Genomic DNA, 27,905 nt, shown 5'->3' on the forward strand with positions numbered 1-27,905 from the left:
TCCCCTCCCTCCATCGTTGTATGCACACCGAACTCCGGGCGCACAGTCCGCTTCAGAGCGACGGGGAGAAACGAGAGCACAATAGAATAGTTTGCCATAACATGAAGCTATTTTGCTGCCATTCGCTGTCGGGAGTTTGAAATAGGACTATACGACGCGTGCACATCCACGGACCGACTAGTCTTATGTTATTTTAATGCTACCGATAGAGGTTTCGGAAGGAGTGTGTTTCACCTCAAGGTATGTGCGTCCGCAGCCAACATCCAGAACGCGTCGACAGGTTGTCGGTGCGTTGCCAACCTCAATTTGCAGATATGTTGCCAATATAAAGTGTTACATTTTTCATCGCATTTAACCAGGCCAAACCCTTTACGTGTCTTATTCTTCCTTGGAAATAGAAGTGATCATACATCGGTTTCTTGATGGTATTATTTGAGGCTCATGGGAATTCCTCCAAAGGTTTGACTTTTATCCAAGTGTAGGTTATGTGTTGCATATTGCCTGTAGCCTAATCTGCTATTTGACTAGCCCACATTTCCTATTTGTAGGCCTATCAACTTTAACATAGCCTACTTTTAAATACCCAAATAGTTTGTAACATTTGACTTTAATCTTTTGTTGAATGGTAAGGTTGCCGAGATAAATTTTCTGTTTTATTATAGGCTTGCGGTCCATAGCAAACCTTTAGTCCTTAGGCTATATTTTGAAATTAATATAGCCTATCTCAGGGGTTTTCGAAGTTCTCATCAGGAACCCCGAGACCTCAGCCCGTTCCAACATTTCAACTATTCAAGAGCTAGCACACCTGATTCAGCTTGTCAACTAATTATCAAGCCCTTGATTCGGTAAGSTAGTTCAGGGCTACAACACAATTGTGGAACATATGGGGGTCCCCGTTGAGGGATTTGAAAACCGCTGGCCTTTCCCATGTCTACCTGTATGATGATGATTGAGTCTCRCTTCTCATCGAGTTTGATATTTCATTTRATTTGATAATAGCCACAACCTCGGTTGTAGCCAATGGTCCGAAATGTCAATGTAGGCATGTCTCTCCAATGAGTTGCGGAAATGTGGGGTGGTATTAGCCTATAAAGAAATATACTATTTATCCCAAACAAACTAATATTTGTCTAACAGTTGCCTACACATGTTTATATCAACATGTTGTGGAGAATATAGGCTACAGGGAGACGCAAATTGAAAAAGGCAGTGGTAGCCTAGTTATGTGAATATAATGGGGAAATATAAGGGAAAATATGATATCAAATGGTGATTAGCTTTATTGTGAACGTGTGATGATGCAGTAATAACATAGCTCCAAGAAAATCGACGACATAGCCTATATGTACCGCATTTGCTGGCAATCTTTCATTRTTAGTGCTATCCGCGATCCTTGTGACACCCCTACCCTAAACCCTAATCGTCAACCTTACCCTAACCTTAACCATAACCCGTACCTGACCCTAACCTTAACCTACAACTTCACTCAACACTTTAATTGTTGGCCTACCGAGCACAGTCCCCAGACTTTGGTGTTAACAGAACATATTTTAAAGCTTTGATAGCCCTATCACTACACAGGGCCTACAGCTTTTGATAGGCCTATGCTTTTTATTTAGAGGGGGCGCAAAATGAGACTAAACCAGGTGCCCCTTCAGTTTTGTCCAGTATATTATCGGTATAACGTAAAGCTTATCGGATAGACTCCAGGTAAAGACTCCAGCCATCCCAGTCATAGACTGTTCTCTCTGCTACCGCACGGCAAGCGGTACCGGAGCGCCAAGTCTAGGTCCGTTTTAGAATAGAGGCTTCTAAAACAGCTTCTACCCCCAAGCCATAAGACTCCTGAACATCTATTGAAATGGCTACCCAGACTATTTGCATTGCCCCCCCCCCCCTTTTTTCTACACCGCTGCTACTCTCTGTTGTTATCTATGCATAGCCACTTTAATAACTCTACCTACATGTACATATTACCTCAATTACCTCGACTAACTGGTGCCCCCGCACATTGACTCTGTAGGGGTTCCCCCCTGTATATAGTCTCGCTATTGTTACTTTACTGCTGCTCTTTAAATACTTGTTACTTTTATTTCTTATTCTTATTTTTTTTTTAAACTGCATTGTTGGTTAGGGGCTAGTAAGTAAGCAGTTCACTGTAAGGTCTACTGCACCTGTTGTATTCGGCGCATGTGACTAATACAATTTGATTTGATAGTAGTTTAAGGATATACCGTTCTGGTCCACAGTATTAGTCTGCCATGACCCTTACACAGTTATGAATAATAGACATGAAATTGCAATCAGTTATGTGCTCTCAGAAATAGGCGAATAGAGACGCACGCGCTTTGGCACAAGCAAGGCAACAGCAAGGCTCACATTGTATGACAGATAGTGTTCATTATAGCAGTTGGTCGAAAACAAAATAATATCCCATATTTTGTTTTTCAAGAGATTTTATTGGTTTATGTGGTTTTCTAATATTATAGCCTATCTTGTAGTCACTGTTGTGATCATTTGGATAATAATCAATTGAAATACATATTTGTGAAGTTATTGGATACAGTTCTGTAGTCTATGCACATGCATAGGCCTAAATTATTTGATTTAGTAGGCTATTTTATTCGAGATTGTAATCCTTAATTCAACACATAGGTCTAATAATTATTTCGATKTGTAATGACGGCGTAAATTACATTATAGCCTACATCAATTATGATTCATATTTCTTGATGATTTTTCAGGTTTCWTTTTTTTAAATTCCTTTTATTTTTATTCGAAGCAGTGACACCCTCATTCCTCCAATGAGAGCAAAGGCATCTTGAAAGTCTATCAGGTCAATTCATTAACAAGTAGCCCACGGTAAGCTTCATATTCGATTAAGAATTGTTATCTGATAACCCAATAATTGAGAAATTATCATTTCAAGCCTAAATAATATATTTAAATTAAATCGGTCATTCAGAACGGTTAGTTCCTTTCGAAATGTAGGGTATCGGCTGGAATTAGATTTAGGCGCTCTTAATCATAAATATTCATAAAAAACAAACTTAATGTCGCTTTGATTTGGAATATTGTCAATTAATAAATAAACATGTTCTCGCTATGTTGMAATAGGCCTATTGAATACAGTGCATTCTTAAAATGTTACGATTTATGTAGATTACGTTTGTGTTCGTGGAATAGGCCTGAGAAGTCCAAGACTAAGTGTCGTGATTGAACAATTCTATAGTCTACCAGACCATTAGTAAATGTATTATCATATTATTATTATTTGTATTATTCTATTAACAGTATTATTAGCGTATTATTATTAATATTGGTATTATTATTCAAAGTATATTAATGAATCACCATGCTTTAGTTTGAATTTAGATAGATTTCATACATTTCTATGAATTTTATTCGACAACATTATCTTTATTTATTGAAAATATCAGGTACTGCATCCCCCCCCGTTTATGCGTTTGTGTGGCCGTGTGGCGTCAGCAGGTCACTGGGTTTAATCCCGACCAGTTATTGGTCAAGATTAGGCCAAGGCCAGATCTCCGGTTCGACCCCAAATCTGACTTCGGGTATCATATGATGCAAGTAAATAAACAGGAATGGGGCCACACACCACCTTCGGCTCCAACGTTCAATCTGTGTGTCAGGTGTTTAAAACTCTGTTGAGTAGACCGAATTGAGTAGCCTGTTAGGCCTAGCACGTTTATTTAATTTCCTAATCATTTATCCAATCCACGGCAATATTTATATTCTATTTTATTCCTGTTGCAATATGTGCGCATTGCAGGTCGACTGTTCATGTAATTAATTTATAAATTGGATATTAAATATGTTYTCAAGAGGACACTGAAATATAATATCCACGGTTATGTTTAGGCCTATAGCCTACGTGTCTTTCTTTCATTGACTTTTGATGCGTTTTATTTCCCGCTTACGGTATATTCTCTTTCTCACTTTTCGTCGACGACAACCTGCCCTCTATTTTTTCCTTCTACACACTTGTTGTCTGTAGGCTTGTATTTAGAGGGTAACTGTCCCCTTTCTCTTTCCTCCTTCTCGTCCAGCGAACACGACGAAGGAAGGAGGGCCGGGATGAAAACAGAGGAGACCCAATCATGTCTTCAGCAGCCTCCAGCCTCCACGCCATTCGGTGAGGAGTGAAATGGGACTGACATCTTGAGCCTGACTGGCACATAATGATTTTAACATTATAGTCCAATAATTAAATAAATATCCATTGAAATTTCAAAGGTTATAGTGACAAACTTTTACATTCTCAACTTTATATGTTATAAATGGGATAAATATATGATAAATATGTAATACATTTGATATGTGATACATTTTTATTTGTATTTATCATTTGTATTACTATTTTTGTCATWAAAAAATCCTGGACCTTGCTGGGAAGTAATGTTGAATTGCTTTCTTTTTTCAAGCTTGACATTTACAGGTCTGAACGCACACACACACACACACACACACACACACACACACACTATACCCTCCGATGATGTGGACTTCGATTAAGGCAGCCTCCGCACCTCACTGATTCAGATGGGTTGGGTTAAATGCGGAAGCAATATTTCRGTAGAATGCATTCAGTTGTGCAACTGACTAGGTATCCCCTTTCTCCTGTGTCCCCCTCTCCCCTCAGGTTCAGAACACAGGGGCGGAGGGGGCGAGGTGTGTGCGGGGTGTGAGTCGCCCATTGCCGACCGCTTCCTGCTGCGTGTCAACGAGCGCTCGTGGCACGAGACCTGCGTCAAGTGTGCGGTGTGTCTGAGCGCACTCAGTGGGACCTGCTACTGCAGAGACCGTCTGCTCTATTGCAAGCATGACTACGAAAAGTAAGAGAACGTCAATACTACTAAAATCCCAAAAGACACACAAACCTTAGTGTTGGCATTGTCTTAATCAGTGTTTTGTCACCTAGTCCTTGTGCCCCTCCTGAATCAGGTGTGCTGGTGTCAGGATAGAACAAACATGTGAAATTATTTAGGGGCTTATAGGAACTGGTCTATATGGAATATGTGACAGAACAGATGTAAAATGTGTTAAACTCATTCCATGGAGGGCCGAGTGTCTCGCGGGTTTTTGCTCCTCCCTTGAACTTGATTGATGAATTAAGGTTACATTAGTAAAGAACTCCCCTCACCTAGTTGTCTGGGTCTTAATTGAAAGGAAAAAAACAAAAACCTGCAGACACTAGTCCCTGAATGTTTGGTGGGTATACACATGAAACGCTGGATTGCTATTAGTGAGTCTTTAAGCTAGCTCCACTTTCCTCTCTGATAAATATGACTTGGAGTTTTTATCAGTCTGGGGGTCTGTGTGTCAGTCTGGGTGTGTGTGTACTTGTGTGTGTGTGTGTTTGTATGTGTGTGTGAGATCCCCAGGGACGGACGGCTGAAGGACGTAGCCTGCAGGTCGTTATCATTGTTGTGAAAAGTGTCAGACGACGTCCAGCCGCACAGACTCTCCCACTGCAGCAGACATCTGGAGGAGAGAGGGGAAAAAAGGGAGGGGAGAGAGGATAGGGAAGAGAGAAGGGAGAGGAGAGACAGAGGGATAGGTGAAGAGGGATATAGAGTGGAGACAGAGGATATGAAGAGAAAGTGAGAGAGAGTAGTAGAGAAGTTCTCTGTCGTCTTTGGAAATTATGTTAATAATTCCCAACTTGAAAATTAAGATGAGTGTGTGTGGCGTTACAGGGTAATTTGGGCGAGGTGTTAGTAGGGGGAATTGGGAGTGCGACAGATATGAAATGGTGTTGAGTTGATGAGTTCACTGTCTCACTCCCTCCAAAAGTGTCTGAAACTACAGTGCCTTCAGAAAGTAATCATACCACATTACTTTTCCCACATTTTGTTATATTACAAGGTGGGATTAAAATTGATTGAATTGTCAATGATCTACACAAAATACTCTAATGTCAAGGTTGGAAGAAAAAGTATAATATTTGTGAAACATTCATGAAAAAAAACTATCTTGATTATATAAGTATTCAACCCCCTGAGTCAATACATGTTAGAATCACCTTTGGCAGCGATCACAGCTGTGAGTCTTTTTGGGGTAAGTCTCGAAGAGCTTTGCACACCTGGATTGCACAATATTTGCACAATTTTTTTTTTAATTCTTCGAGCTCTGTCAAATYGGTTGTTGATCATTGCTAGACAGCCAAGTGTTGCCATAGATTTGCCACTCAGGAACATTCAATGTTGTCTTGGTAAGCAACTATATTTGGCATTGTGTTTTAGGTGTTTTGTCATGCTGAAAGGTGAATTTATATCCTGGTGTCTGTTGGAAAGCAGACTGAACCAGGTTTTCCTCTAAGATTTTGCCTCTGCTTAGCTCTATTCCATTTCTTTTTATACCAAAAAACTCCCTAGTCCTTGCCGATGACGAGCATACCCATAGCATGATGCAGCCACCACCATGCTTGAAAATGTGAAGAGTGGTACTCAGTGATGTGTTGTGTTGGATTTTTCCCAAACATAACGCTTTGTATTCAAGACACAAAGTCAATTTCTTTGCCACATTTTTTGCGGTATTACTTTAGTGCCTTGTTGCAAACAGGATGCATTTTTTTGTCWTTTTTATTCTGTACAAGCTTCCTTCTTTTGACTATGTCAATTAGGTTAATATTGTGGAGTAACTACAATGTTGTTGATCCATCCTCAGTTTTCATCCTATCACAGCCACTATACTCTGTATCTGTTTTTGAAGTTATCATTAGCCTCATGGTGAAATCCCTGAGCGGTTTCCTTCCACTTCGGCAACTGAGTTAGGAAGAACGCCTGTATCTTTGTAGTGACTGGGTGTATACTATCCAAAGTGTAATTAATAACTTCACCATGCTCAAAGGGATATTCAATATATGCTTTTTTAAAATTTTAAATCACCTACCATGCCCTTATTTGCGAGGCATTGGAAAACCGCCCTGGTCTTTGCGGTTGAATCTGTGTCTGAAATTCATTGCTTTGGCTGAGGGACCTTAAAGATAATTGTATGTGTGGGGTACAGAGATGAGGTAGTCATTCAAAAATCATGTTAAACACTATTTTTGCACACAGAATGAGTCCATGCAACTTATCTGACTTGTTCAGCACATTTTTACTCCTGAACTTATTTAGGCTTGCCATAACAAAGGGGTTGAATACKTATTGACTTAAGACATTTCAGCTTTACATTTTTTATTAATTTGTAAAAATGTCTAAAAACATAATTCCCTTTGACATTATGGGGTATTGTGTGTAGGCCAGGGACACATCTCAATTTAATCAATTTTAAATGCAGACTAACACAACAAAATGTTGAAAAAGTCAAGGGGTGTGAATTGCAGAGTTGCAAAGAAAAAGCCATATCTCAGACTGGCCAATAAAAATAAAAGATTAAGATGGGCAAAAGAACACAGACACTGGACAGAGGAACTCTGCCTAGAAGGCCAGCATCCTGGAGTCGCCTCTTCATTGTTGAAATTGCGGGTACTATTTAAGGAAGCTGCCAGTTGAGGACTTGTGAGGCATCTGTTTCTCAAACTAGACACTCTAATGTGCTTGTCCTCTTGCTCAGTTGTGCACCTGGGCATCCTACTCCTCTTTCTATTCTGGTTAGAGCCAGTTTGCGCTGTTCTGTGAAGGGAGTAGTACACAGCGTTGTACGAGATCTTCAGTTTCTTGGCGTTTTCTCGCGTGGAATAGCCTTAATTTCTCAGAACAAGAATAGACCGACGAGTTTCAGAAGAAAGTTCTTTGTTTCTGGCCATATTGAGCCTGTAATTGAACCCAAAAATGCTGAGGCTCCAGATACTCAACTAGTCTAAAGAAGGCCAGTTTTATTGCTTCTTTAATCAGAACAACCGTTTTCAGCTGTGCTAACATAATTGCAAAAGGGTTTTCTAATGATCAATTAGCCTTTTAAAATGATCAACTTGGATGAGCTAACACAACGTGCCATTGGAACACAGGAGTGATGGTTGCTGATAATGGGCCTCTGTACGCCTGTGTAGATATTCCATAAAAAAATTGTTTCCAGCTACAATAGACATTTAAAACTTTAACAATGTCTACACAGTATTTCTGATCAATTTGATGTTATTTTAATGGACAAAAAAAAAGTGCTTTTCTTTCAAAAACATGGACATTTCTAAGTGACCCCAAACTTTTGAATGGTGTATATATATACAGCGGGGAGAAGAAGTATTTGATACACTGCCGATTTTGCATGTTTTCCTACTTACAAAGCATGTAGAGGTCTGTAATTTTTTATCATAGGTACACTTCAACTGTGAGAGACGGAATCTAAAATCCAGAAAATCACATTGTATGATTTTTAAGTAATTMATTTGAATTTTATTGCATGACATAAGTATTTGATCACCTACCAACCAGTAAGAATTCCGGCTCTCACAACCTGTTCGTTTTTCTTTAAGAAGCCCTCCTGTTCTCCACTCATTACCTGTATTAACTGCACCTGTTTGAACTCGTTACCTGTATAAAAGACACCTGTCCACACACTCAATCAAACAGACTCCAACCTCTCCACAAGGCCCAAGACCAGAGAGCTGTGTAAGGACATCAGGGATAAAATTGTAGACCTGCACAAGGCTAGGATGGGCTACAGGACAATAGGCAAGCAGCTTGGTGAGAAGGCAACAACTGTTGGCGCAATTATTAGAAAATGGAAGAAGTTCAAGATGACGGTCAATCACCCTCGGTCTGGGGCTCCATGCAAGATCTCACCTCGTGGGGCATCAATGATCAATGATTTGGTCTCTTTGTTGCCTCTCTGATTAATGCCCTCTTTGCCTGGTCATGAGTTTTGGTGGGCGCCCCTCTCTTGGCAGGTTTGTTGTGGTGCCATATTCTTTCCATTTTTTAACAATGGATTTAATGGCGCTCTGTGGGATGTACAAAGTTTAAGATATTTTTTTGTAACCCAACCCTGATCTGTACTTATCCACAACTTTGTCCCTGACCTATTTGGAGAGGTCCTTGGTCTTCATGATGCCGCTTGCTTGGTGGTGCCCCTTGCTTAGTGGTGTTGCAGACTCTGGGGCCTTTCAGAACAGGTGTATATACAGTTGAAGTCGGAAGTTTACATACACTTAGGTTGGAGTCATTAAAACTCGTTTTTCAACCACTCCACAAATTTCTTGTTAACAAACTATAGTTTTGGCATGTCGGTTATTACATCTACTTTGTGCATGACAAGTAATTTCTCCAACAATTGTTTACAGACAGATTATTTCACTTATTATTCACTATCACAATTCCAATGGGTCAGAAGTTTACATTCACTAAGTTGACTGTGCCTTTAAACAGCTTGGAAAATTCCCCAAAACGATGTCATGGCTTTAGAAGCTTCTGATAGGCTAATTGACATAATTTGAGTCAATTGGAGGTGTACCTGTGCATGTATTTCAAGGTCTACCTTCAAACAGTGCCTCTTTGCTTGACATCATGGGAAAATCAAAAGAAATCAGAATTGTGAAAAACTGAGTTTAAATGTATTTGGCTAAGGTGTATGTAAACTTCTGACTTCAACTTTATACTGAGATCATGTGACACTTACATAAAGTCCACCTGTGTGCAATCTAATTATGTGACTTCTGAAGGTAATTGGTTGCACCAGATCTTATTTAAGGGCTTTATAGCAAAGGGGTGATTTACATATGCACACAACTTCTCAGTAAAGATGTAGATTTTTTTGGTTTTAAAGAAGTCATTTTTTTCATTTCACCTCCCCAATTTGGACTATTTTGTGTCACGAACCGGCTCGAAGTTGATAACAAAAAGGGAGAYAAAGTGGAGATAAGGAATAACAAAACATATTTATTAACTGAAGTAAACTAAATACAATTAACAATGGTTTGTGTAGTCAGTAATCAGTAGTGTTTGCGTGAATAACTGTGATATTGAGGGGTGTTGAAAGGTGCCAAAGCAAACAAACGGCCACAAAAATGCATGTCTGTCTGCATGGAGAGAGTCTCCCCAGTGAATGGGGAAGAGGTGTATTTATCCTGGGACACACGCTAGCCCATGTGTCCCATTTCGCTGACGACCCTCCCGGCTCCGCCCACTGACATCCTATTAAGGAAAACAAGAGCAAAGAGTAAGAATTCGGAAGACCGAGTGGGAGGGTCGTCACCCCCCCCCCATAAAACCGGGGACCAACAAGGACCCCGGAAAACCATACCAGCCTCTGCGTCCCAAATTGACCCAGCCTCTGCGTCCCAAATTGACGAGGGGGTACGTGTTCACACTTCCACTTGCCCCAGCAACCTTTGCGAACAGGAATCAACGTTTAAGAGGAAAGAAGAAAACGAGACCAGAAGGGAACAGACAGGAGCGACAGAAAAGGACAATACCAAACAATGGTCAGTCACGTAGACATTCAGGAACAGGGCGCACAAGAGCACGTCAGCAACAAGCTCCAACGAAAASAACATCTCAGGGTCCTTCTCATTAMATTTTGGCAACACACACAATTTTAGACGTATCACTCATTTCAATCTTGTGGTGTTCAGCGATCTTCAACAGCTGTTCTTTAGTACATAATTTTAACAGTTCCTCTGATGGAAAGCGAATGAACTCGTCTACATTAGACGCCATAGTCACAAGTAAATACAAAAACAATTAGTTGCTCTTCCCCCCTGCTGAGCACACCAGACCGGACCACTAGAAGATAATTGACAATCACAATGGGCACCACAGAAGAGAGATGAGATATATATGGAGCTTCCCCAAAACCTACAATAACTCCACCTTAGTCTTCGTGCAGATTTGCGGTGGGTAATTACRCACTGTAGCCAGCTTGGGGGAAAAAAAGAAGCAAGCTGGCAGATTCCCCCAAGCCATAGATGTGCCCCAGAGACAACTGCTCAGTCCACGGACACCGCACAAAAATAAACAAAATAACCATGCCCCCAACGTATTCCTAAGTGAAACACGACRCTAAATCTAACAGGGGAAAAAGAAAGGCTATAGTTCCGGGTAGCAAGTTTCACAACCCTACCCAAATCTCCCACTGAGGTACATAGCCAATTGTACTCGCCTCAGACCGATGTCCCAACAGCGAGTAGAGCAAGAGTCTCCAGCCTGGGCAGGGGCCTGGAAACTAACCAATATACTCTCCAACGCAGCACACAACCRACTAGCCACCGCAGTGGCAAGTTACCCAAATWAACAAAGGCAGCCAATACTGAGCACTAAACATTACAACTCAAAAGCTGTAATCAAAAGATGCAAACAAATCACCTACAGAGTTTTCAAACATTAACTCCACATTTTCTCCCAAACACAACACACATACTAGTAAGCCCAACAACACTAGTATTAGTCCTTCATAATGCAACAAAGTGCTACACGCCAAAATGTCTAGGAACCAACTTTATGATCCCGGACGAGCCTCCACTAGTCATGAACCAGCTCAAAGTTCATAATAAAAAGGGAGACAAAGTGGATAAGGAATATCAAAATATATTTCTTAACTAAAGTTAACTAAAGACAATTAACAATGGTGTAAGTTTGCGTGCATAAATGTGATAATGAACAGTGCCAAAACAAACAGGCCACAAAAATCTATGTGTGTCTGCATGGAGAGAGTCTCCTCAATGAATGGGGAAGAGGTGTATTTATCCTGGTACACACCCCCTAGCCCAGGTGTGTCCCATTTTACTGACGACCCTCCCGGCTCCGCCCACCGACACCCTATTAAGGAAAATAAGAGCAAAGAGAAAGAATTCGGCAGACAGAGTGGGAGGGTTGTCACATTTGTGTATGTCCATTACATGAAATCCAAATAAAAATCCATTTAAATTACAGGTTATAACGCAACAAAATAGGAAAAACGCCAAAGGGGATGAATACTTTTGCAAGGCACCGTATATGTTGAGTGTCTCTCTGTATAGTGTGTATATGTTGAGTCTCTCTCTCTATATTTTTTAAATGTAACCTTTATTTAACTAGGCAAGTCAGTTAAGAACAAATTCTTATATACAATGACGGCCTACAGTGGGTTAACTGCCTTGTTCAGGGGCAGAACGACAGATTCTTTACCTTGTCAGCTTGGGGATTCGATCCAGCAACCTTTCAGTTACTGGCCCAACGCCCTGACCACTAGGCTACCTGCCGCACAATATAGTGTGTATATGATGAGTCTCTCTATATATAGTGTGAGTACAGTATATGTCTGTCTCTGTGAGAGACTTGGCACACGTCTTTACTGGTGACCTTCAGAAGATCAGTAACAATGTCTCCTTGTGTTCCCTGCAGTCACTCCATCAGCACCTCACACACACACACACACACACACACCACTCCCCGGCTCCCCCTCAACCGTGAGCAGGTGTGTGTACTGTATGATGTACGGGAGGAGTGTGTATGAGAATTTGGGGWKAGTGTGTGTGTGTTTCTGTGTCTAAGAATTTAGCAGAAATAGTGGAAAGCTTGAGATCAGTTTTTTTGCTGTAACCCTTTGCGGTCTGGAGTTGTGTGTGTGTGTGCTGATGTTTGGGCTTTTGGTTTGAGTTATTTTATCTGCTGTACGTTATTGCAAATGATCTCTTAAGCATAGATTCAATCAGTTTATACAAAATGYGATTTGCATGTCTGCGATAGGTATAACACGGGAAGCCGCTTCTGATTGGAYAGTTCCAACGCAGTTCCACCTCCGACATCGCCTAAATAAAACAATAATACTGCTATGCAGAAGTCGGTTATCGCGGGCTAAATTCGATCGGATTGAATCGAGCCCTTACTGTATCATTCCCATAGCACTCTCATAGTGACCTTGTAGTGACCGACTGGGTCTCCTAAACCCGGGTCTCCTGTGTTAGTCCTAAGACTGTGTTAGCCCKCTGAGCTAAGCCTAGGTATTAGCTTGGGGAGCTAATCAGGGGTTAAGTTGTGAATTCGGAGTTGGGGGATTATGGTTGGAGCTGGATTTAGGGTTATGGTTGAACCGGGATGTGGACTTGAAGCTAGGGTAAGGGTAGTGGTTGAAGCTAGGGTAAGGGTAGTGGTTGAAGCTAGGGTAAGGGTAGTGGTTGAAGCTAGGGTAAGGGTAGTGGTTGAAGCTAAGGTAAGGGTAGTGGTTGAAGCTAGGGTTAGGTTTACTCATTACGTCAGGAGCATGGTTCTACTCTGCTGTGCCCAGATGTTTGCCTCTTCCCGCTACAGTATCTCTGTCTAGCCATTGTTTTCAAATATTTTCATGTTTGTCTTTTTTCTTAGGCGAGAGGTGTGTGTGTGTGTGTTTACTGCACACAATTTCCAAGAGACACAGACCGCTGCCCATACAGACTCTCCAGTATCCCCCAATCACACTCTGATACACACACACACACACACACACACACATACACACACTTCCCACAGAGTGACAGAGAGCAGAGTCTAGGCTGACCCAGGTCTCAGACCAATAAAGGCCCTGCGCCCTGGGGCCCCGGCGGGCGACTAGAGCCTGGAGGAGCCTGGAGCCCAGGTTCAATATCAGTCTGGAGTGGGAGGCCCACCCCCCCCCCCCCCCCCACCACCACCACCACCAAGCAGCACATAGCCTGCTCCTACTGCACACACATATGGAGTGGATATCAACATGTATAACACTACAGTGGATATCACTGTATCACAATGGCTGGTGGTAAAACACCATTGATGTTTTTAGTAGTAGAGACATTGTAGAGAGAGAGACCGGAAATGATAGTGAGAGGTTTGTGTGGAAAGTACGGCGGGACTGGGAATCGATTCCACACTCACACAGGCATCTGCACCCAAGGTGGTATCGCCGGTAGCTGCTAGACTCAACCCTCTGGCCCTGCAATGATGGCTCTAATAGATCACTCTGTGGGGTGGGAGACATGGAGACCCTGTCTGGAGCAGGGGAGAGGGGAGACTCCCACAGTCACACGGGAGCGGAGACCCCAAGAGTTACAGCCAAGTCCAATGTTCACTGACCAAACAATCTCTCAAACTGCCAGGCCAGAAGCCCACCTTCTCATCTTACGTGGTTCTATGTGGCATCCCTGTTGTACCATGCYGCGATTGAGAACCGAGAAATCACGTCTTCCACACAGATACAGCATCTCTCCCACCCGTCCCCCTCACGCTCCTCCCGCCTCCCTCTCTCGCTCCCCCTCTCTCMATTACCTCGTTCATCACTGTCTGGTTTGTAATAATATTTCTCAATTCCAAACCTCATTTCCCGCTCGTTGAGATTGATAGCAGTGATGACACCAATCAGTTTATCTCTCCGTTTATCCCTCGTTTTCTCTTAATCGTCTCTCCGCTCAGCGCCTCTTTGTGTCTCAGGATGGGAGGAGAGGGAAGGTRGGATGGAGGGAGGGGGTTGATTGGACACAGCGCTAATTACCAAATGTACTCAGCCACTCCAGTGATGACAAGCCTAAGAGAAGAACTATATATGCACAGTACCTGTATATAGTTATATTATGTATATACAGTATAACTGTGCTAGGAGATGGATAGTTAGTTAGTATGTACAGTGGAAAGAATGGGTTAAATCAAGCATAAGACATTCTGCCCCATACTGCTAAAACATATATACTGCTAAAAAAGATATGCCAAAACCCACAAAGCTGTTTGATCAACACAACTGCAGCAAGCCCAAATCAAATCAAATGTATTTATGTAGCCCTTCTTACATCAGCTGATATCTCAAAGTGCTGTACAGAAACCCAGCCTAAAACCACAGACGGCAAGCAATGCAGGTGTAGAAGCCTACTGTACAATGCAGCACACAGTCAGAACCGAAGCATAGCCTATTGCAGCCAACGATATCCGTTCTGAAGAATAATTTGTWGAATTGTTAGGAATTCACCCCATGTGTTTGCACTCACTATAGTTCAGTCTGAGGGAGTGTAGGAGTGTGTTAGGGATATGTTGTTGCTCTTGGCTCATACAGTCGTCCACAGGGGGTATGGTCAGACAGACAAACACAGCCACGTTTAGTACTCCATATCTAGATTGAGGAGTAGTATTGTGGTTTTTAACGCAATATCTTGTCTCTATCTGAAATGACATTAAATGGTATTTAAAGTATTTCACTATAGTGCACTATATAGGGAATAGGTTGCCAGTCTGGTCAAAAGTAGTGCCTCTATATAGGGAAAATGCTGCTATTTCAGACAGTCCTTCTGTTCCACCAGACACACATTAAGGGTTCTCATGTCACCTCCCAGCTCAGGTCAACAGGTGATGCAGGAGAGAGAGAGAAGAGGTAGGAAGAGAATAGAGCTGGAGAGACAGAACCTTACAGTGATTTATATCAAGGCATGCATTGTGTCAAAGCTATGCAGAGAGAAAGGACAGAAAGAGAACAGAGAGATGACTGAAAACGAGAAGAAGTTGGAGAAAGTTGATAGAGAAGATAAATTGCAGATCGGGGGGCGAGCATGGGATAAAAGAGGGAGATTTAGGAGAAGATGAAAGCCATGGAGGAGAAGACAGAAGAGCAGGAAGGTGAGGTGTGCCTGTGTCACCCCCTAGTAATATTGCCACGGTTTTTGCATAATGCCCGATGAGCCCCAATCATCTGGCCTCCCCCACAACAATTTCATTACAGACAGCTAATAAATGTTTCATGGAAGAACAAGCTGCTCGCCTCGCCGTTATTAAATCTGAGATAATAAAAGAAGAGCGAGAAAAGAAAAGATGGGGGGGTGGACCCGAGAGAGGGAGGGAAGGAGAGAGACAGAGAGAGCTAGAGAGAGAGCGGTGTCAACATTCTCAAATCGGGGGCTGTATCTCCTGTTTCTGGGGCAACGGTTCCCCTCCCCTCCCCCTACTCCCTCCCCCTTGCATCCCGCTCCGCCAGAGAGAGACAGGAAATGAGAAACCGCCAGACAGGATATTGCGTTCTGGTGGCCTGGGGATTAGCTGTTTTATCTAAACACACACACCAACACACACACACACACACACCACCACACACACACACACACACACACACACACACACACACCACACACAGAGAGATCCACACATTCCTCTCACAATCTCCCAAGCATCAAGCACAGTGTTCTGCACAGTTTTCAGTCGTTACTCTTTGCAGGTATATTCCATTTGGTCATGTTATGCCATATCTGAGCTGTCATTAAAGGGTCAAATCTTTCAGTCGAGATCAGATGTGGAGTATGTAGTATCTCAAGTATTATGAGGAACAGTGTAAATGGTTGCGAAAAGAAAAGTGTATGGAGAGACTGGTCTGCTAATCATTAGTAATAAACCTTGATATTGTATTTTATACTAATCAGAGGGTCATTCATACCGTATAGCTCTAAACGTTTGGAAATCAAATAAGACTGTCTGATGCACGTTGTCTATAAGTACACGTAGGCTTTGAAGGAAATGGCTTCCATCTGCATATATGTGTGTGTGATTGCAAGTTGTTTCTGTTTGTATATCACTGTTCTGTGATGTACCKTGTCTGACGCATACACTCCAAGAAATGCTGGGTTAAAAACAACTCAATTTGGGTTATTTGGTAACCCAGCACTGGGTAAATATTGGACAGAACACATGCTGGKTTATTTTGACCCAGCCAGTTGTTTTTTGGGTTGTTGGGATTACCCAAACATTGGTTAATTGAATTAACCATCAGTTGGGTATTTTTTACTCTCATTCTGAGTTGACCTAGCAGCTGGGTCTGTTTTTAAATGTAATCCTTAAATTATTTTCAGATCGATTTTATTTGTCTACCTGTTATTTTGTTTTTGCATTTTACACATTCTTCAATCTATAATATGAAGATAATTTATTACATACCGTATTATAAACTGGGGTGGTTCGAGCCCTGAATGCTGATTGGCTGACAGCCGTGGTATATCAGATATAGGGTATGACAAAACATTTTTTACTGCTCTAATTATGATGGTAACCAGTTTATAAGAGCAATAAGGCACCTCGGGGGTTTGTGGTATATTGCCAATATACCATGGCTAAGGGCTGTATCCAGGCACTCCACGTTGCGTTGTGGTTAAGAACAGCCCTTAGCCGTGGTATATTGGCCATATACCACACCCCGTCGGGCCGTATTCCTTAAGTGTACCATGGGTATGACAGAAMAGTTATTTGTACAGCTCTAATTACATTGGTAACCAGTTTAAAATAGCAATAAGGTACTTTGGGGGCAGTGGTGTAAAGTACTTTAAAGTACATCTTAAATATTTTKGGGGGGCATCTTTACTTTGCTATTTATATTTTTGACAACTAATGTACTTTTTACTTCATACATTTTCCCTGACACCCGAAAGTACTTGTTACATGATGAATGCTTAGCAGGTCAGGAAAGTGGTCCAATTCACGCAATAATCAAGAGAACACGTGGTCATCCCTACTGCTTCTGATCTGGCAGACACACTAAATATAAATGCATTGTTTTTAAATGATGTCCGAGTGTTGGAGTGTACCCCTGGGTATACGTGAATTTTAAAAACAAGAAAATGGTGCCATCTGCTTTGCTTAATATAAGGAATTTGAAATGATTTGTACTTTTACTTTTAGCAATTACATTTTCGTTTGAAACTTAAGTATATTTAGAAACAAATACTTTTACTGGGTGACTTTCACTTTTACTTGAGTAACTATCTGTACTTTTACTCAAGTATGACAATTGGGTACTTTTTCCACCACTGCTCGGGGGTTTGTGATTTATGGCCAATATACACTACATGACCAAAAGTATGTTAACACCTGCTCGTCTAACAGCTCATTCCAAAATCCTGGGTATTAATATGGAGTTAGTCCCCTCCTTTGCTGCTATAACAGCCTCCACTCTTCCGGGAAGGCTTTCCACTAGATGTTGGATCACTGCTGCAGGGACTTGCTTCCATTCAGCCACGAGCATTAGTGAGGTCGGGCACTTAGGCCTGGCTCGCAGTCAGCGTTCCAATTCATCCCAAAGGTGTTTGATGGGGTTGAGGTCTGGGCTCTGTGCAGGCCAGGCAGGTTCTTCCACACCGATCTCTACAAACCATTTCTGTATGGACCTCACTTTGTGCACGGGGGCATTGTCATGCTGAAACAGGAAAGGGCCTTGCCCAAACTGTTGCCACAAAGTTGGAAGCACAGAATCGTCTAGAATATCATTGTATGCTCTATCATTACGATTTCTCTTCACTGGAACTAAAGGGCCTAGCCCGAACCATGAAAAACAGCCCCAGACCATTATTCCTCCTCCATCAAACTTTACAGTTGGCTCTATGCATTGGGGCAGATAGCGTTCTCCTGGCATCCGCCAAACACAGATTCGTCCGTTGGACTGCCAGATGGTGAAGCGTGATTCATCCCCCCCAGAGAACACATTTCCACATTTCATGAAGCTCCCGGGGAACAGTTCTTGTGCTGACGTTGCTTCCAGAGGCAGTTTGGAACTCGGTAGTGAGTGTTGCAACCGAGGACAGACAAATTTAGCAAACTACGTGCTTCAGCACATGGCGTTCCCGTTCTGTGAGCTTATGTGGCTTCCCACTTTGTGGCTGAGCCATTGTTGCTCCTAGATGTTTCCACTTCCCGATAACAGCACTTACAGTTGACCGGGGGGAGTTCTATCAGGGCAGAAATTTGACGAACTGACTTGTTGGAAAGGTGGCATCCTAGAACGGTGCCATGTTAAAAGTCTGAGCTCTTCAGTAAGGCCATTCTACTGCCAATGTTTGTCTATGGAGATTGCATGGCTGTGTGGTCAATTGTATACACCTGTCAGCAATGCATGTGGCTCAAATAGCCAAACTAATTTGAAGGGGTGTCCACATACTTTTGTATATAATGTACCACGTTGCGTCATGCATAAGAACAGCCCTTAGCCGTGGTATACTGGCCATATACCACACTCTCCTYGGGCCTTATTGCTTAATTATAATAAGGTATATCACCTTATTGCATCCCAACAGTGGGATTTACATAAGCTTTTAGGGAACTCATATACTTCTGTAAGCTTCATTGAAGCTAAACATGATAACTATACAACAGAACAGATTAACAGGAATGACATTGACTCTCATGGGTGGCCAAAAAGAACTATCTGAAAGCCACACCCCTACTAAACTAGGCCTCCTGTTTTTGTATGCGTGCGTCTTAGTGTGTGTGGTGTGTGTACGTGAGCATGTTTGTGTGCGTGCCCATGTGTGTGTGTTTGCGTGTTTGTGGTGGTGGCGGAGGGAGCGGTATCGTGGGGAATGCTGGGAAATTTTAATAACACAGAAGCAGTGCAGGGAGATTTAATAAAAGGAGATGATGTGATTACTGAACCCTGGCTCTGAGCCATCCTGCTTCACAGTGCAATATCCGCTCATACACACACACACCCACACCCCCACACACAGACACTTGAACATCCACACACACACACATACAATCACACGCTCACACATACACACCAAAATAAAATTATACTAAAGCTATACTAAGATTGTAACATCCAGATTCACTGTAAAGATCCCATACCCACAACCTCACCTAAACTTACATTTCCAATATGCTAAAACAAACATCCACTGATAGCTGACAATACAAAACCCAATGCACATTTTCACTAATCCATTCACATGGATGGACACATACCGAACATGCATGCTTGCGCACATAGGAGCAAGCTGCTCCACGTACACATCAACATACAACTAACACATGCATAACAGAGTCTTTGCTGAGATCTGAGGACTTGCATTGGCTMCCCAATCTAATGTCTCGGCTTTAGCTCAGTGGGTTAACAGTCGTAACCCACTGGCGTGCAAGAGACTGGGGTGTGAACCCAGTCAGTCTCGTTGGTGCCTTGAATTTGGGAGGTCAAAGTGCCAAGCAGGGTGAAATGTAACTCCGTTTGCTTATGAATGCTTATGAATTTCGGAGATACCTATATAGGCTTCATAAAGGGTTTATGAAGGCTTCATTATGCCTAAAAAGTTGTGTTTCGTCTAGTGGGACCATTCATCTTGATAGCAGCCATGAGCCATTTCTCCTCTCCCTGGGTTATGGGGTTGCGGCCCAAATGGCACCATATCCCCTATATAGTGCACTACGTTTGACCAGAGCCCCATGGGGCTTGGTCAAAAGTAGTGCACTATAAAAGGAATATGGTGCCATTTGGGCCACAAGTAGGTCTATTGTGAATTACACTTCTATTAGGGGGATTAGACTGATCTACTTAGAGACCTCCCTCAGTGACTGTTGCCCTCAGTTTCCAAGTTTAGTAAATTCTACAATATGTGGCACTATGAAATGGGATTAGTAACCAAAAAGCAGGACTTAAACACTGCGGAGGAATTGTGGTCTGGTGACCGTTGTCCCAAGTCGCCTTTATGTTGAGTAAATTCTGGCAGTATAAAATGGGATTAAAAAAACAAAAACTGGGATTTAAAGGGGAAATCTGCAGTTAAAACAATAACAAAACCGGCACCCTGCCATTGGTTTTGTAAACGACTGAGGGATGGAGATATGTAACTACTCTCAAATGTATACAGAGCTATTGATGTAAAGACTGACCATCCATGAGATCAAATGTATAGTTTTAACCAATATTTTGAGGCTATACAGTGTCTGTTTAATTACTTTGTTTATGAACAAAGCAGTAAAACAATCTTATAATTTGGGTAATGATGGGGTAAGACAATTGAACTAAACTCACGAGGCACAAGTTTTATATTATTCAATAATGAATGTGTATATGTCATGAATGTTAAAGTAAAAAAATAGCAGATTGACACYTTAAAGCGATAGATACTGGTTTGCCMTTTTCGGGGCTATTGGATAAGCTATTTTACAATTGCTGTAGGCGAGGAGGCACTTGAGAGAACTTTATGTGTGTTATAGACAGACAGCTTGGTATAGTGGAGTGTGAAGTGAATAGATGGTGGTGGTGGTGGTGACTGGATTAGTGGTGAAGTGGTGCTCCTCGATCGGTGTGCTCGTGCGTCCTTGTGTGTGCACGCGCGCGCGTGTGTGTAAGTGTGTTTGGCAAGTGAGTGTGTTTGGTTCAGTAAGTATTTGTGATGGTGGCGGGCTGTGATTCGGGTAATTTTTGGGAGTGTTAGCTAGTTTTGGCAGACCGATGGATTGAGATAGATTATCTGTGGCAGCTGTGGTTCGGACGGGACAAGATCACAGATTAGGAGCTCTAATGTGCCGACCTGGCTCACTCTCCTTTCCTCTTCTCACCTCTTCCCCTCTCCACCCTTCAGATTTGGGGTAGCAACACCTTCCTCTCACCCAGTCAGGTAGCCTTAACACTTCTCTCCTTCTTTCCCTCTAACTTCCTCCCTCCATCTCTCTGTCCCTCGTCATCCTGTCACTTTCTCATCTCATCCAGTCATCCCTTGCCTCAACAGAAATATTTGTCTCTCACACTCTCTCTTATTTCTACGSTCTCTCTCGTTCTATGAGCTAAGTCTCTGCCACAGCAGACCTCTTGTTTGCAGTCTTGTTTAATGACCTGGGATTTCCCCAGTGTCAATATGTCATCATATGATTAGGCGTGTGCGKGTGTGTATTTTAGATATGCATAGATATTGTAGAAATGTATATGGAAGTACTCACCGTATATTGATGAGTAACCTGGGTTTCCTGTAAACATATGTGTGCGTTTATAGGTTGGGTTAGGCTAGAGAGACAGAGAAAAAAAGAGTGTGTGGGGGGGGGGGTCTGTGTGTGTGTTTGTGTGTGTATTTTGGTGTGTAAAAGAGAGAGAGATTAACCCCATGCTATGGCCAATCCCTGGTTATGAGTTTACAGCGTCTGTCTGGGCATCGCACTGTTTAAACAACAATCTAATTAATCCTGTCTTTATTAGTTTCACTGAACTACAGAGGGAGGGAGCGAAGGAAAAGGGACGGAGGGGGGAGAATTGGGAATCCTGTCAGAAAATACTGGAGGGAGATGGGAGGAGGGGGGGCAGGCAGAGGGATAAAACAACTGGGATTCAAGAGGAATTTAAAAGCAGGAGTTTTGGGGCCTTTAAATTGAATTGATATGTTGATGAGAAGAGAATGAAGAGTGGGAGAAAATGAAAGGGGTGGGACACACGAGAGGAGTGGTGAAAAGACAAAAGGAAAGTAGACAACAAAGCCCCGTGAATGACAGTGTGTGAACTGTTTAAAAAAAAAAAAAAATGTCCAAGCACGATGCTTGTTTCACATGTTCTCTTCTAAATCCTACTAATTGTGAATGGTAGGTAATGATGGGCTAGAACACTGGACCAGCTCATTAAATAGATTCATGTAAAGAATTAGTAAAAGACCTAGAATCCACCAACACTTCAGTGCAGGCTCCCTACACATCAGTTGACTACTGCCCCCAAGTGTCTTAAGTGAGGAACAACATTCTAAAGCGTTACCACGTACTGTTATTGCAGTAAACACATGTTAGATGTTCAAGCTTTAAGTTCTGGGAAATGCTGATGTGACATTTAATTATATACCGTACACAGGTTTGGTTGAGAATCTCCACAGGTGCAAATGAGGTCTAATCTTTCAGGCAATCTGTGTCTGTCTCTCTGCCTTTGGGTGCGTTCCAGGTTGTCTTTAATTCAGTCGCTYGGCACATCTCAGAGGACCTCTAATATCATGTTAGTGACAAATTACAACACTCCTGCAAGCGATGTGAGACCTGATCATCTGCAGCCCGACTTCAAAAAAGACAGTTTGGAAGGACACCTCGAATGAGGCCTTAAAAGCTCTGCGCTGCTGTGTGGTCAAGACGGTGTCTTCTGCACATCTCAGAATATTACTTTATCGTATTCCTGTGACGTTAAACTAACTCTTCTTCAGGACTGCAAAAAAGACAACCTGGAACACACCCGACTGCAATAAAGACACCTGATCTATTACACACTGGAACGCACCCTTTCCCCCCTCTGTCCCTATAGGCTGTTTGTCAGGAAGTGCAGTGCGTGCCTGCAGGTGATTGGCCGCTCAGAGCTGATCATGCGTGTGCTGGGGCAGGTGTACCACCTGGGCTGTTTCAGCTGCTGTGAGTGTGAGCGCCGGCTGCAGCGCGGAGACGAGTTTGTCCTGAAGGAGGGCCAGTTGCTCTGCAGAGGAGACTACGAGAAGGAGAGAGAGATGCTGGCTGCCATCAGCCCCACACCCACTGAGTCAGGTAACAGGAAGAGACGGGGCAACCAACAAATCAATCATTCAATCAACCAATGAAATCACTGGATGAAATCTAGGTGGCACTTTATGCTATGGTATAGAAAGTGCAGGAGATTACGTAATTACACAGTGATAACCTAATGACTTGTTTTTTCATTGGGATTCACTACTAGGCACCATTTGATACCAGTTTGTCTTTCAATTGAAGATCCTATTTTCTCTCTCCACATCCCTCAGTGAAGAGTGAGGATGAGGATGGTGGGGGCGGTTCTGTAGGGGGGAAGGGCGGCGAAGGGAAGGACCACAAACGGTCAAAGCGACCACGCACCATCTTGACCACACAGCAGCGCAGAGCTTTCAAGGCCTCCTTCGAGGTGTCCTCCAAACCTTGCAGAAAGGTAAGCAGACCAGGCGTAACACGGTTTCTTTCTTTTGTTGCTTCTCTTTTTCACTTTTCTTTCTTGCGCACACACACACACACACACACACACACACACACACACACACAGTCCCCTTTAGTGTCATGGCTTAATTTCTCTTATCTTCAGGTGAGAGAGACACTGGCAGCTGAGACCGGGTTGACGGTTCGAGTCGTGCAGGTGTGGTTCCAAAACCAGAGAGCAAAGGTGAGATATTTGACCTGTCCTGAATCCCCACTCCCCCCTGCCCATGACACTAATACAACCAATAACACTAATCATGAATCTAATGGCGCAATTGCTCTGAAACTGCATGCAAACATTTCTTTTAAAGGCTAAAGCACAGTTCAAGGGATAGTCCACCCAAATAACACAAGGAAGAACTATCCTTATAACGAACAACCGAGCAATAGCGCCATTGAGTCCATTATCAGTGTGTTGATCCTGTGCGTTGCAGATGAAGAAGATAGCTCGCAGGCAGCAGCAACAGCAGCAGCAGCAGGAGCAGGAGCAGCTGGGAGGGTCCAGGAGAGGGCCGAGCAGGGGGGGCCGACAGAGCAACGATGACAGTGAGGGTAAGAGGGGGGAATAGAGCAGGGATTTCACAAAAGCCTTGTAGCTAACTGGTACTTAACTCGCGGAACGGTAGATGTAGAAGTGCTTAATTTGACAGTTTTTGTTCATTCATGCACAGGAAGATTAGTCTTTCGCTACAAACGTAACAATTAAAAGAGTAGCTTGCCAAAGTAGCGAAGTTTCAGGAAACTCACCTCAAGGCAGGTGAAACAATGTCTCTGGAGTTAAAGGGACAGGACGAGAGGAAGAGATGCAGGGATTGATTCATGTTCTGTCTCTCTCTTCCCAGACGGTTCTAGTGGTCATGGATTGGACGGTCTGTTGGCGTACCCTTCGTTGCCACGACAGCAGCTACTGGCTCTGGACCCCAACATCTACGGAGGAGAGCCGTTCCGCCATGGCCTCACACCTCCTCAGCTGAGCTCTGAACATCTTCACTCCTACGGTAAGAGAGGGAGCGGGAGGGAGAGAGATAGAAAAAGACAGAGATGGACGGACCAAATAGACAGACATACTAACTCTATTTCTCCCTTTAGATTCAGAGACTGTGTTCCACGATCTGGACAGCGACGGGAGCCTCAGTCACCTCGGCGACTGTCTTCTGGCAGCGGCGGACGGTGGGCTCCTGGCGGGGCGGGTGGGAAACCCCATCGACCGCCTCTACTCCATGCAGAACTCCTACTTCACATCCTGACCCCTCACCCTTGACCCCTGACTCACTCCACCAATCACCACTCAGAGAAGCAGCTAATGACCGGTTATCCTACCAGGCCCACAAGGTCATCACACCAACCATGCTTGAGCTGGGTCCATATCCATATCTGACCGGGCTTATTGTACATTACCAAGTAAAAGCATAATAGGAAACAGCTGGGTCATGTTCAGTAGGGTGGAAATGTTAGGAGTGAAACGGGGAGGAACACGTTTTTCCATACCAAACACGACCCAGGTAGCCATTTAAGATCTCAACTATGACTTAGGCCGTGTCCGAAATCTGGCTTGCCCAGTACTTACATAAACTGCATACTGTGTACTAATCGTATTACATACTATTTAGAATGTTCGGTGTAGTACAAACGTATGCAGTAAGCAACAAACATCAAAATACTACTCATCCATACTGAGAAGGCGTCATCGAATGCGCCGTTCGTTCTTGTTCCCCGCCATTCTTACATTTTTTTTTATTTTTATTTTTTAAATAAATTTAACTCCAATTTTCATGGTATCCAATCGCTAGTAATTACTATCTTGTCTCATCGCTACAACTCCCGTACGGGCTCGGGAGAGACGAAGGTCGAAAGCCATGCGTCCTCCGAAGCACAACCCAACCAAGCCGCACTGCTTCTTAACACAGCGTGCCTCCAACCCGTAAGCCAGCCGCACCAATGTGTCGGAGGAAACACTGTGCACCTGGCCCCCTTGGTTAGCGCGCACTGCGCCCGGCCCGCCACAGGAGTCGCTGGAGTGCGATGAGACAAGGATATCCCTACCGGCCAAACCCTCCCTAACCCGGACGACGCATGGACGCGACCGGGAGGGCGACAGAGCCTGGGCGCGAACCCAGAGACTCTGGTGGCGCAGCTAGCGATGCAGTGCCCTAGACCACTGCACCACCCGGTTTTTGCAGAGAGCATCCCCTATTCTTATTATCAGGTGTTGTTGAACACGTGGGTGTGAAAAGACGATCTTCCTCAATAGTGCCCAGCGAATTCTACTAGATGAAAAGCCAAAATGAGTATGACATCCGGGCATTTAAAGTGTACTAGATCTTCAAGATTTCACATACTATAAAACTTTTTTTTCACATACTCAAACGGCCTACTATTTAGGACGCAAGTATGGGTATTCGGACACGGCCACACTCTTTTGCTTGATCCCAACATCCTGCCTGTAGCAGACAGATGTGAAATCCTATGACAACATACTTGATCAAATACTCTCTCATTTGTTTCATATAAGAGGGACTATTCCATTGGTCCGTTGCTCCAGGCAAGCTTAAATCAAGGGCAGCTAAAGTATTTCAAAGAAAAGAAATACTATTTGAACCCAGGTCTGTCAGGTCTGTGTGTTTGTGAGTCAGAAACCTATGTTACTTATTAGGTTGCTAATGAATGGGGAGTGTTTCATTCATTAGCTCAGGATCTGACCTGCTTGTTGTGCCCACACGGTTAGGGAGTTTTCTTGGCAGCAGGGTTAAGGAGCAGAGTGAAGACACATACCAGAGAGGTTACAGCAGGCTAGGGGCAAACGCGTTGTATTGGAGATGGGCACTGGTTCATAGCGTGGATGGGGTCAATTCAGACAAATCAAAAAGTGAATGGGAGTTCAGCCTAAATGAATGACTGGAATAAAGGTACTGGGTGGATTTGGAGGAACATTGGAGAGAGATTTCATAAGAGGTTGAGATGAGTTGAAGGGTACAGAGTGGCACGCTCGATTTGTACGGGAATGAGTGTGGGTTAGGTAACTTAGGTCTAGAATTTGCTCTCAGGTTAGTTTGTCGGTTAGGATTTTTAGCAATGTTATACGGGAAATGATTTACAAATCACTGTAACCCGATTAGTTCACATTAGTCAACATAGTGAAAGGAGATGTGTAGACCGTAGATAACATCAGGGTCCTATAGAGTAGTGCTTCTCAATCTTGGTCCTGGGGACCCAAAGGGGTGCACATTGAAAAGAGAGTGAAAGAAGAAAGAAACAATGTTACGCCTGGTCTGCTTACCTTTCTGCATGGTTTGGAGGACACCTCGAAGGAGGCCTTGAAAGCTCTGCGCTGCTGTGTGGTCAAGATGGTGCGTTGTCAGGTGCGAAAGGCAAAAACAAAAGTGTACCCCCCTTTGGGTCCCCAGGACCAGGATTGAGAAACACCACTATAAAGTAGACTAACAGGGTCATTCAGATAACCTTATAAAGGAAACAGGGTTGTGTAAAGTGTAACGCTTTCATGTAGCTCTGGTTCAGGGTTTTATGTGGGGTTTGATTGGGAATGCTCAGCATCAGCAAGCCATTCGTAACACCCTGGACCAGAGCTAGCGTTCGTGTAACTATTTCTTTGATACTGTGAAGTATTCACTAAAAGGTGCAGGAGTTTGTCCTGGGCTGGAAAAGCGCTAAGCCCTAACGAAAATGTAGAAGTTGAATATTAATTGGTGTGTAAAACATAAGTAAAAAGTATGTTTAGGCCCATGAGTTTTTCCTGTTCAGGTCACGTGGTCAGGAAAACTACTGGCCCTAGCGACGATAAACAAGTATGTGTTCCGATGTAAAATAATTGTGTTAATATTATTGTTGTTACAATGAATACTACAGTACTACTATAGGTATAATCACTGTAATTTATCTTTGATTGAAAACACCTTACAATAGACGTTGTTCAATATTTTGTACTCTTATGGTTAAGTATTTATGTTGTAGCATGAGCTGTGTGTGCCACACTTTCAAAATGTAAATAATTATTACTATGAACATAGCACTGATGACAGTATTTTCCTATAGCTTATACCCACACTTGGACCATCTTGTGGAGTCCACTTCCTATATGATTTCTCATAATTGACTGATGATATATATTTTTTACAGTATAGTATTTACGTGGATATAATTTATTGTGTGATACATTTCTCTGGAAGGTATGAGAAATTCTTAATCTTAGATTTTGTCTGAAAGATAATGTTCGAGTTTTTGTTCTGTGACCTCTTCCAGTGTGTGCTTTTTGAGTGTAATGTCGCATTTCGTCAATATAACCTGTCAATTCAGAGTCTGACTAAATATGCCTACATTATTCTGAGT

The 27,905-nt window shown here is 43.0% G+C and overlaps 1 protein-coding gene across 1 annotated transcript; it reads left to right on the plus strand.

Annotated features, from left to right (window-relative positions):
- The first annotated feature begins 27 nt into the window (after nt 1-27).
- On the plus strand, nt 28-27,884 carry LOC111980635 (LIM homeobox transcription factor 1-beta-like). The gene is made up of 9 exons (XM_024011477.3): nt 28-240; nt 4,071-4,156; nt 4,664-4,856; nt 22,891-23,123; nt 23,357-23,517; nt 23,668-23,745; nt 23,996-24,113; nt 24,404-24,559; nt 24,651-27,884. The coding sequence occupies exons 1-9, from the start codon at nt 197-199 to the stop codon at nt 24,806-24,808; spliced, it is 1,227 nt and encodes a 408-aa protein (XP_023867245.1). The 5' UTR covers nt 28-196; the 3' UTR covers nt 24,809-27,884.
- Nucleotides 27,885-27,905: the final 21 nt, after the last annotated feature.

Source organism: Salvelinus sp. IW2-2015, linkage group LG20 (genome assembly GCF_002910315.2).
Source record: "Salvelinus sp. IW2-2015 linkage group LG20, ASM291031v2, whole genome shotgun sequence".
Classification (NCBI taxonomy): Eukaryota; Metazoa; Chordata; class Actinopteri; order Salmoniformes; family Salmonidae; genus Salvelinus; species Salvelinus sp. IW2-2015.